The following is an 11,897-nucleotide window of genomic DNA, read 5'->3' as shown; positions in this document are numbered from 1 at the left end:
TATATAAGTATGTATTGTACATTGTACATTGTACACGTACGTATGTGAAACGCATCTAGGTAAATATTTTGTCAGATGGATGATATTCATAACCTAGATATTAATCAATAAAAAGTTATACTTATACAATAATTTAGCTTTACTTAGTAGACTGGACAGAAAACGTTATCCTAAATAAATAATGGAATGTACACTACTACAGTTAAGTACACCTTGAATATAATATATTAGTAATAGTTGAAGAAATCACTAAACCGAGAGTTGAGCGCCCATCATCAATTAGATTCTTCCACTTTCAGGGTTAATAATTGAGATTATTTTATGTTGTCGGATTCTATAATCTAATTAACCAAAATAACTACTACATACGTATTACTTAATTTAAGAAAGAGGTCGATGCCTTGCCACGCTTTATTGTGTTCTACGACACAAATTTCATACAGAAAGATTTGAAATGCTTAGATTAGTCTAGTCTAGTCGAGATTGATCGAGTGTCAAATTATTCTTAATATTTTCGCTTGCCCTTGCTTGATATCCTTAAGATATCCATCGCATCTTACTACGTTAAGGCATGGTGTTCAGCCCATGGGCGGTTCCAGCTTGATAAGTGCGTCTCAAGAGGGGGGCTCGGGGGGCGGCGGGGGCGCGGCGGAGGGGCCTGACTGCAGGAACTTGGCGGCGGCGGGGAACCCGGCCAGGTCGAACCCAGCGGGAGGAACGATGCCGGCGGCTGTGGCCGTGCCTTGCAGGTAGGCGACCAGTCTGAAACGTTGAGGAGTCTGTGTTAGTTTCAATATTCAGATAGGTACATGTTATTAACCCAGCAATACTTTTGTGGACTGAAGAATAGTCGCATGTAAACTTAGGGATTGAAATGGGTTACTTAACCCATTGCGTGTGTTGCTAAAATTCCATGCGATCGTTAGAAATCATTTTCCTAGGGAAACCTTAAAAGGCGATGTGAAATGCACATGACGAGCAAATGAGTTCCTAATAATAACTAACAGTTTTGCAACAGCAACGAAATTATGAGGAAAATGCATCGTTTACGTCAGCCGACGACGGCATAATACGTCGCTAGACGGACTTGTCTACGTCATACCTCCTCAGCTCCTCCAATGCGCTGGCCTGCATGAGAATGTAGTTTTTGGCGAGCAGTAAGGTGGCGATCTTGGACAGCTTCCTGACGGACGGTGAGTGAGCGTAGGGGATCACGCCGCGCAGCTCGTCCAGTGCGTCATTCTGGAAACAGTCATAATAGATCACATTGCAAATTGTTGCTACAAAGTCGCTAAAATATTATGCATGTTTAACGAGACATTTGGCTACGATTTTCAGTCGGTACGTCATTTGAGTCATGATTCAAAATTAGTATTTATCTACAGACTAAATAAGGCAATACATATTGTTTTCTGCTGTGAATTATGAAGACGATCTAGATTCTCAAGACTGTTTCTGTGCTACCACAAAAAACTTTAAACACTGTTTAACAAGTGTTTAAAACGAAGTCTGACAGATTTTGTAGGCGTTTGACAGCGCGAAACTCCTGTTAAATACTGTCTTACTTTTTGTGGTAAGGGTAAGGCCCTTTAGGTCTATTATTTATTGGTGGATGCATCGAAGTATAGTCTACTTCCATGGGTGGATGAGTATGTCCAGCAAGGAACTTCATACTAGACTCGGTCCAACAACTGCTGTCTTATTATTGCTATACTTATGTTGTGTGTATTTGTAGTACTGTAGTAGGTAAATGGTATCTATTAGAAAAAGTACTTAATCATTTTATCCCATAGAACAACGCGGACTCGGGTGACCATTCATACTCAATGTTTTATCCAATAAGAATAAGAATCTTACCAAGTCATGCATTCTTCTTCGTTCCCGTGCGTTTATGTTCAGTCGGACAGTTTTTCCTTGACGCATCTTCTGTTTTGATTTGCCATCTCCCATGGACCCACTGGAATGAAAAGAAAAAACTTTTTTAATTGACTACTTAAATAATCCTCCCGTAAGAGTCTTCCCAGAGGAACATAGTATATTACTTAGTAATCAGACTAAAATTTATGTATAAATACTTAGTTATTTTTGAACATAGGGAGGACTGTTTCACACGTCGTGTCGTCATCGAAACGAATCTGCCCCTGATCTGCCCTCATGGTGATTCAATTTGACAAGGACCTATGAACCAGTGGTGCGTGACAAGTGCAAACGGCCGTCTCTACCCCCGTTTTTTTTCATAGCGATCTATAACGATTGTTAGTAGATTTGATTGTTTTTAATGTAGAGTTATGGAAAGTATAGTGTTTAAGCGAGAATTTCCAAGTCATTGATCCGAAAGCAGCTGAATAAACCAACAAACTGAAATACATGTGAAAGAAAAATTTAACACAGTCAAAGTACATTCGAAAGTAAATTGATTGAAAAGGAACGATTTTTAAAATCTGATAAATTAATTGAATAATGATTTTGGTTTATCATTATTTATAAGTGTTATTATTCTAAAGCCACATCTACAAATCACAATCGAATATATCTCTGGCAACAGCGAAAATCATCGTGATTGCGAACAAAATACTTAGGGTTAGGTTAGGGGTGGAAAGCTTTTGTCTCATTGTGCACAGATGGTCACTCCATCCCTGTACCCTCCAGAGTACTGTTGACGTTGTTTGTGGCCTTATGTTCATGTGGGCAACGTTATTAGATTACATTCAGACTTATAATGACTCTGGATTTAAAAAATGTACAGCGGTCGGCATTAGTAGTCCACCCTGATGCTAATAGTACTCGTATGATTCTTATAGGGTTTTCAAATTGAAAGTGGTCTATTGTTCTGTCTGTCTTTTGTTCATCATAGAACATTAAAGCATCTCATATTTGCATATAATCAAATAACATAAAATCTAGCCCAGCATCCAGCCTCGCCGCTCTGCGCATGCGTGCTACTATGCATCAGAGTCAAAAACAGCTGTTTTTACCTTTGTCCGTAGCTAGTGCCGGGCTCCGGCTGGTTCTCGTCCGTCGGGTAGCAGTGCTGGGGCGGAGGCTGCCCGCCCTGCATGTAGAACCCGCCCAGCCCCACGGCGCCCAGCGGCGTCCGCCGCCCCGGCACCGACTGAGGCGGAGAATGAGCCTCCCCCAAAGGCACACCATCCCAGGACCTCCGCCCCTCCATCTTAGGACCAAAACACTAGCACATCACTCAGAAAACACTAGGAAAATGAAAAAGCCGCTCGCGGCCACGCTCGCAGCCCGAGACTGGTGGTCGGCGTGTGTTGTGCTCGGGGAAGCAGATCGATTGGGATTCAGATGAGCAAACTTTTTCATGTAGTTGTACGTTTCAATTTGAACCTAATGACGCTCGTGTTAAGGGTTGGAGAGGGTGGAGGACAGGGGTGGCCGCAGCTCCACGCAGCTAGGGCGCGCACCCCTCCCGAGATCTCGCGCGGAGCATTGTTCTGCGATTCGATTGTGATTTATCGCTCGACTCGCGACTCTCGGTGCAGCGACGCCGGACATTGTTAGCGACGCTTTTGGTTATTGCTTTATGAATAATGCATCTATAAAAAAACTATTAAAAATATTTAACAATATATTTGGCGTATGGACAAAGGTTTTGCATCTCAATCTAGTTCTAGTTACAAGTTATAATAATACATAATTATGCCGATTGACTAATAGATAAACAAGAAACTTTTTAATTACTTATTACATTTTCAAGTAGGCAGGTACGTACCTAATGTTAAATAGTTCAAAATTTCAGGATTTCGTGAGGAAATATATGATTCAGAGCTTATCTTTACCTTTATATTGTGTGTGTTTTAAGACAATTGATCTTTGAATTGAATGAATGATATCTCTGATCTCTCTAGACTTTCATCAATTAAATCTAAATATACCTTTCGGGTGTCCCATATTATTAGGAATTTAACAGATTATCGCATGACATCCGATTGGAAATGTTTCTATTTTTAACCACGTTGACGAAGGAAATAATCAACCTACTTCGTAATGGATTAATGTTAGTACAGGTACTTACTTAAAGTTGGTGTTCAATTACTTTCGTAAGTACTTAGGTACTACCCGGCTTTTCATCAGCAATAACACAAATTGAGTAAAATTTAGGGCAGAGTAATAACTAGACTGGAAATAATACAAAATAATAGGTTTTCCTTTTCTACTAAAAGTTTATGTAACTGGGTGAGGGCAGTTTATGTAAAAAATTGCCGAATGTTCAACCTATTTTCAGTAATGACATCGGTATCTGGGGTAGGTATAATTTAAAATAATAACGGCGACCTACTCTGCTGTAAAGTAGGCTTCGACGAACAGTTTGGACTTTCGGAGTTTGTTCAGCAGATTGCGAGTTCATTTGTATTCCGTCCGTGATTCGATTTCAATTCCGCGACATCTTAAGTACTTAAGTACCTATAGGTAGGCTCCTAATAGTCCTTTTAGGCGAGGTCATTGATCCCAACCCAAGTTAATTTACTTGTCTATATAATTTACTTATTCGATCATTCCGTGTTTCGCTTGCCTGATGAGGCTGATGATTCCCTATATGTATAATAATCACACTACCTAATTAGGTAGGTACTTTACACGATTTTAGAACAAAAATAATGATGGGCACAAATATATGATACGCTGATACGTCGTTGAAAAGGTATTTTTTTGCAGAATATGAATAACGGAAGCGCTTTTCTTGATTTACTGTCCAATTAGAATAACCGTACCTTGAAAGTTTTTATATTTTATTTCTGTAATTTTAATGTTTTTGTTAGTTTTTCACATTCATTTTTAATTTTTATAACAAAATGATCATCATTCATATAATATTATATTTGTTTATTTTCTCAGTAAATAAAACCAGTTGACAGTAATTTATCCAATTTCAATAATACGTGTTTACGTGTATTATGCCCTAACTGTCATCAGGAGAGAGAGTGCAATGCCATAGAAAAATACTTCCTTCCGACGAATATATTTCAAAATGGACAACTGATACGGATTTCTCGTCATAATACTTTTTTGCTTACTTGAAAAGAGCTATCCAACGATGTATGTCTCATCTTTATTGGACATAGGTCCCAAAACGCCCATTGTCATTTATTTAACGATACATTGGTACCGATTCTGAAGGGCGCACTTCCTAATTTTAAAATGAGCTAAAATCTCTAAATTTAACTGACAGCGCTAATTTTTGCTATTCTGAAGGCAACGATTTTAACGGCCAACTAAATTTAGAAGCCTCATTTGACGTCTTTAAAATGAGTGTGGTCATATACTTAAGGATATTACAATCGAAAACATCGATTAACTTTTTTAACCTTAAAGTACTCCAAATAAATTTAATTATCCTAAATAGTAGTTGAAAATAATTAAAAGGATTAAATACTCTGCATTTATATTGCTTTTCGTGATAATTTCAAATATTTATGTAACATATTCATAATTCATTATTGCAACTGGTAACTCTGGCTAGAAAATGCTTCTATGGTGCTCTATGAACATTTCCGAGAGATTAAAAAAAATATAATAGAGTAGAGATGGGGTAAGTTGATAAAATAGTGAGAATAATCGAATATAATCGATTATTTCACTAGAGTATTTTAAACAATAGTTTTTCAGTAAAGTATGTAAGTAGGTACTAAGTTCTACATCTATGTGTTATCCACGATATTTAATGTAAGTACTTACTTACTTACTTAAATGTTTAATAGTTGATGATGATGTTACGTTATATACTTAAGTAGATGACTGTGTAAGGGATGATATTCATATAAGAATATGAAAAGTATCGAATACTTACAAAAGCATAAATACCTTATCAGTAGGTACCTACTTACTTAAGTATTTCCGATGTGTACGTATTTATATTTACCAAAAACGCATATGATTATAAAAAAAGTACCTACCCAGGAATCGATCCAGCATCGATTATTTTTTCATTCTAGCATAGTTCGGAAGCAAGTAACATTGCACTAGGTACACCTCTATGGCGCATGCGCGCTGGATAGCAAGAGAGGCGCGCCGCCGCGCCGCCGCGGCGCCATCACCGTCACCGCCATATTGAATTTTCCGCCGAAGAGTTTGCCGCTATTTTTTAAAGTATTTTTGTTAAGTCTTTACAATACAAAACAAACATCTATTATAAATTATTATGTTTGTGTTTGCAATATGCAATTGTAAAATCGATAAGGTGCTTGTGTGCAAGTTTACGATTTATTTTAGGAAGTTAAATATACGTAAAATCTAATTAAATATTTTTATCAGTTGGGCATCTGGTTATTAACTATCTGGTTACTTATGTTTGTGTTCTAGCGTTTTCGTTTCTAATATTTAAAGTTTTGTGTAAATGGGTATCTATAAGGATAAGCTTATTCTGTCAACTATCCATACAACATACCTATACTTACTTTATTTTTCAGTGACAACAACAAAGAAAATGAAAAATCAACCACACCCATAAACTAAACATGAAACGCTGGATACAAGATATTAATTCCTCTCCGGGACAACAATACTAAAACGACCATCAGACCACCTAGTTACCTACCTACTAACTAGAAGTATAATGGAAATAAGATACAGAAATGAAATCAAGCAATTGTGTATATTGGTGTCAGAAAAATTACTCAACCAGTGTGTGTTGTGTGTGTTATTCACCCAAATAAAGTTTTACGTCCATAAAATGTATTTCTTCTATCATAAAAAGTAATAGTGTAGTAGTAAGTACCTATATAGTTTCTTAAAGTGAGGCATATTTTTCAGATAAAAGGTAACCTAGGTAGGTAAAACTTGTTTTTTCCTGTAACAAAATAGGTAGTTAAATATTTGAGCTATGTAGAGACCACTTTGAGTAAAATATTCTTACAAGTTGAAAGGGGTAAGTAGAGAGTTAGATAGGTACACAGGTAGGTGAGTTAAGGTTAAGGTGTTCCTCATGTATGTAGAGCCGGTCCGTTTGGAAGAGGTGTTAGGGCTAGTGTAATCCTGAAGTAGATCGGTAGGTGTGTTGATTAATTTTTAGACCTAGAACTATAAATTAAGTGGTTTTAAGCAACCCGGTTCATGCCTACCTTGTCAGTAACACTTTTTCAGTCATTCAGTCCAAAGATCAGAAATAATAATATGAAAAAACAGAGTGACTTTCACATCGTAGTTTCGCAAAAAATAATAAGTTAGCGTCGTTGCAATTAGCTTTACATGCTTAAACAACACATCAGCTCTAAGTTAAATCCATATTTATGCACCTACAACAACAATTTCCCATATATTTCACGGTTTTACTTTTAGAAATTTTAGTATAATTTTAACAGGCACCTGTTTAGACCCCTTTTAAATTTAGGAAGAAAGTTGCTAATTTTAAGTTGACAGCGCTAAAAATGGCACCTTCAGAATACCAATTCGACCATCTAACCTAAGTTGAATAGTTTTAACGCTGTCAGATTCAAAATTTAAAGTGACGTCTCTAATTTTGGAGATAAACGGTGCCTTCAGAATGCCAAATAAATTTAGAGAGAATGTAAGCGTTTTTTGACAGCGTTAAAATTAGAATGTGCCCTTCAGAATCGATACCATTGATGTCGATTCTGAAGGTGGAAATTCTAATTTTAATGCTGTCAAAACCTTAAATTCTTTGTTAAAAAATCGACTCTATGACTGTTCCTTGAAATCTCATTTTATACTAGCATTTTTTTTTGTTTGACAGCGTTAAAATTAGAATTTCTGCCTTCAGAATCGACATCAATAAGTAGCTACAACTAATGACGACTATTTGGTAGGTACTTATATCGGTGTGCGTTATTACGAAATTCCCCGGTTGAACAGTTGAACGCAGAAAAGCTTGACCTACGACTATACGGCTATAGCAGACTTTCAGGTTATAATAGTAAGCGAATCATGTTTTTTTACAGATAGAGCTCACCAGCAGCTTACAGACAGCAGCTCTCTAATCACGACACTGTAGGTCTAGGTACTCATTCCATTGCATGAAAGTTTTCGTTCGTTTTGTAAGTAACTAAGTTATACCATAGAATAAGAAGTACAGTAGTACAAGTACTAGTACTCGTTATTCTATGGTTATACTTACCACGCCGCGCTACACTTACACACTACACTAAAATTGATCGAGCGAGATGATTTCATTGATTTTCGCAGTAGGTATAGGGTATAGTGACGAGAATACTATCTCAATATAGCGACATTTAAAAATAAAACGACTTTATAACTTTATATAGAAAGAAACATTCATTTATTCCATACGATTAATGTACACTATTTTCAGGTTAAATAATATTTACAAAATTTACATCCTATTCCAATCAGTTCCGACATCTTTTACAGAGTCTATCATTTACATCGAATTCCTTTAAATGCAACCCATCTACAGACAGAACATACAACTGTTCCACTTTACATTTGCAGTGGCCGAGATTTGGTAATCAGTATTACTGCCCGTACAAAATTTCACACTTCACCTTGAGTATAATACAATAATTATTACGTCGAACATACAGGATGATTCTCGTAGATGCACATTTGCACATCCGAAAGAAGGGCACAGAGCTTTTTTTACAGAACAACTTTTTTAACAGTTTGTTACAATGACTTTGGAATATCACGAAATGTTCACCTACAAAAGAATCATCCTGTATATCAATTCATATCATAGTCTAAGCACCATAAACATGTAGCTGAATACCGATTAGAAATCCATGCCACTGCAATATTTACAATTCTTTTTTAATCCTCCATTACTGCTTACGAAATTAGCCGTTCATTTCATGATATTTTGCACTTTTGGGTTTAAGAAAGAGTTTTTCAGAATTTACATTAAACAGTATTTAGACTTTTGAATAGCTAATTATCTGGACAGATAATATACATGTAGCGACACATGTTATAGTCACGTTTTGCAATGTCAGCTTTCTAGTAACTTCCAGTAGCGATCAATGCGCAGATGCTAGTCGTCTCGCGCCCGTCACTTAGACAACATACTTGTAAAATGTAATTGGTAAAATCAGTAAATAGTTTGGCCTCAAGAAATCCTGCATTCGTCATTTACCATCAACCCCATAGCCACCTCTTTATACCCTAAATTGGTGACCTCCGACAATCTGAACACGCAACCTTCGGAAGAAATTATGGAGTCAGCACGGCGATGACGCGGCATGGAACGGCGCAGCATGGAACGGCGCGGACGAGACGGCTCCCCCAGCAAGGCCATGGGGTAACAGGCGCAAACATCAAGAAAATCATCTACTGGAAGTGCATCACCCCTTCAGACATTTTGGTTACGCAACGAAGAAGAAATTAGCGTATCGAAGCATCTCAAGTCAGCACCTGGACGAGCGGAACACATAGAAGGTACGATTGCGCGTTCACGACGGCAGGTCAACGGGCGGTAATCGGCGCTTCTGGAGTATGCGAATTTTTGTATTGTTTTCCTCGCTGCGAGGCTGCCGAGCTGGAGCATAGTGGACTGGTCACCCACGCGGAGGCTCACTCGAGGGTCCTCAAGGAAGTTCCCGCCAGGATGGATGAGAAGTGCTAAGAAAGAAGCTATTTAGATCGGAAATTCCCACATGGTTCAATCACACACGAGGTCGGATTCGCAGAACCGAGGTAGCCGCGTTCATCTTGCACGGTCAGCGGAATGTGATAAGCGCGTCGCGAGTGAACAGAGTGCTACGTAGTTTTACCAAGTGGTTTATTGTGTGAGATTTATAAGTTTGATTTGTTAATTTTGTATCAGTATTGAAATGTAATTTTGTGATTTCTGTTTTGTTTGATATTGTATGTTTCAAGTTTAAAGCTCCGTAAGAGAGGCTTTTGTAACATAGGTATTACGTATTGTACTTGAAAATTTTTGACAAAAATTTTGAAAAACGGGGGAAGTGATGTAGCGACACATGTTATAGTCACGTTTTGCAATGTCAGCTTTCTAGTAACTTCCAGTAGCGATCAATGCGCAGATGCTAGTCGTCTCGCGCCCGTCACTTAGACAACATACTTGTAAAATGTAATTGGTAAAATCAGTAAATAGTTTGGCCTCAAGAAATCCTGCATTCGTCATTTACCATCAACCCCATAGCCACCTCTTTATACCCTAAATACATATTTATAGGCATAATTAGTTTAAACTTTTAATATTCTTTTTCCATGTTATAAATTTTATTAATGATTTTTGATATACATATTATTATTATATCATTCAATCGCTTCGATATCTTGTCACAGCCGACTCAACTTTGACTAGAAACACTATCTTTTCGGCCAACAGAATCAATATATCACAATGACAATGAATAATACCAACAACTAGTACTTACAGAATTTTGATTCCTGTATACTATACATTTAATTTGTTTCTCATAAGTAGGTATTTCAAATATTTATAAGATTTAATGTTATTTATCCGTACCATAAAGACCGTGATATCAGAAGATAAAGTAAAAGTTGCTGCAGTGAGTATTATCATTGCCACATTTCCAGTATACATAAGGTAGAACTACTTGTTACATTGCATAGGTATATAACATTTACACTGATACTAAGTATAACAACAATGAATTGTGAATAGTTTATGAGATCTCACACGAAACGGAAGGAACATTAACCATCAATATGATTCAAACAGTGGAAATTTATTTTCCAAATGAAAAAATCTATATTTCCCTGAATACACCATTTGTATAGTATAGAGCAGACGATTAATTCTGAATCATAACATTATATTTATTACGTATAACTTTACACCGACTTTTTTTTTTTTTTTTTTTCTTAACCTCTATTGTCCCACTGCTGGGCAAAGGTCTCTCCCTGAACATTCCACTTATCCCTTTCTTGGGCCTGCTCACACCATTCCGTGTTAAAATTGTCCAAGTCATCCCGCCATCTCTTTCTTGGTCTGCCTCTGCGTCGGCGGCCGTTGTTGGGTATCCATTTGGTGGCATTTTTTGCCCACCTCTCCGGCTGCATACGGCAGACGTGCCCCGCCCAGTCCCACTTCAGTTTAGCAGTCTTGGCACCCACGTCAGCTATTTGAGTTTTGGAGCGCAGGTCGGTGTTGCGAATGCGATCTGTTCGCTTTACTCCCAAAATACTGCGCTCCATCGCTCTCTGACAAACCTTGAGTTTGGACTTTTGAGACTCAGTCAGTGACCATGTTTGAGCACCGTAGGTTAGGACAGGCAGGATACACATGTCAATGAGTTTACGCTTCAGGGACAAAGGTAGGTTGCCCTTCATTAGCGACTTCATGGACCAGAAGCTCTTCCAGGCGTTTTCAATCCTACGATCAATTTCCTTGTCCTGCCTGTTTTCGAAGGACGCTATCTGGCCCAAGTAAATGTACTCATTGACGTATTGTATTTCCTGCCCGTCTACCTCAACCCTACGTTTCGTGCTATTGGTCATAACTTTCGTCTTCGACCGGTTCATCATCAGTCCAACTTCAAGGCTTGCCGTGGATAGCTCTCGCAACATTTGTTGGAGCTCGGGTGCTGAGTGGGAGAATAGGACAATATCGTCAGCGAACCGGAGGTTTGTCAATTTGTGGCCTCCGATATCGATGCCCTTATTCTCCCATGACTGCGTCAACTTCTTAAAGACTTCCTCAAGGCAACTTGTGAACAGGTTAGGAGACAGCGGGTCGCCCTGTTTGACGCCCTTCTCAATTGGAAACGCCGGACCTGGCCTTTCCAGTTTCACGTTAGCTGTGCTGTTCCTGTAGATAGCACCAACGAGTTCAATATAGGTCGGGTTTATTTTTTGATTTGCAAGAGCGGAAAATATTGCTTGGTGGTGGAGACTATCAAAAGCTTTGGTGTAATCAATAAACGCAAGGTAAAGGGGTGTGTTGAACTCGTTGGTCTTCTCTATTATTTGATTGA

At 38.0% G+C, this 11,897-nt stretch overlaps 1 protein-coding gene and 1 long non-coding RNA gene across 2 annotated transcripts; one reads left to right on the top strand and one right to left on the bottom strand.

Moving 5' to 3' along the window:
- Positions 1–249: 249 nt before the first annotated feature.
- Positions 250–3,521, bottom strand: LOC105383731 (class E basic helix-loop-helix protein 22). Its single transcript, XM_038120747.2, has 4 exons — positions 2,976–3,521; positions 1,858–1,957; positions 1,103–1,242; positions 250–762 (listed from the first exon to the last, which is right to left on the bottom strand). The coding sequence occupies exons 1-4, from the start codon at positions 3,170–3,172 to the stop codon at positions 615–617; spliced, it is 585 nt and encodes a 194-aa protein (XP_037976675.1). The 5' UTR covers positions 3,173–3,521; the 3' UTR covers positions 250–614.
- Positions 3,522–5,865: 2,344 nt separating this feature from the next.
- On the top strand, positions 5,866–6,692 carry LOC125490291. The gene is made up of 2 exons (XR_007267589.1): positions 5,866–6,199; positions 6,429–6,692. It is a non-coding gene; the product is annotated as an uncharacterized LOC125490291 (long non-coding RNA).
- The last annotated feature ends 5,205 nt before the right edge of the window (positions 6,693–11,897 follow it).

Source organism: Plutella xylostella, chromosome 4 (genome assembly GCF_932276165.1).
Source record: "Plutella xylostella chromosome 4, ilPluXylo3.1, whole genome shotgun sequence".
In the NCBI taxonomy this organism is placed as follows: domain Eukaryota; kingdom Metazoa; phylum Arthropoda; class Insecta; order Lepidoptera; family Plutellidae; genus Plutella; species Plutella xylostella.
The sequence above is the reverse complement of the archived record's forward strand: the minus strand, read 5'-3'. Positions and strand labels throughout refer to the sequence as shown.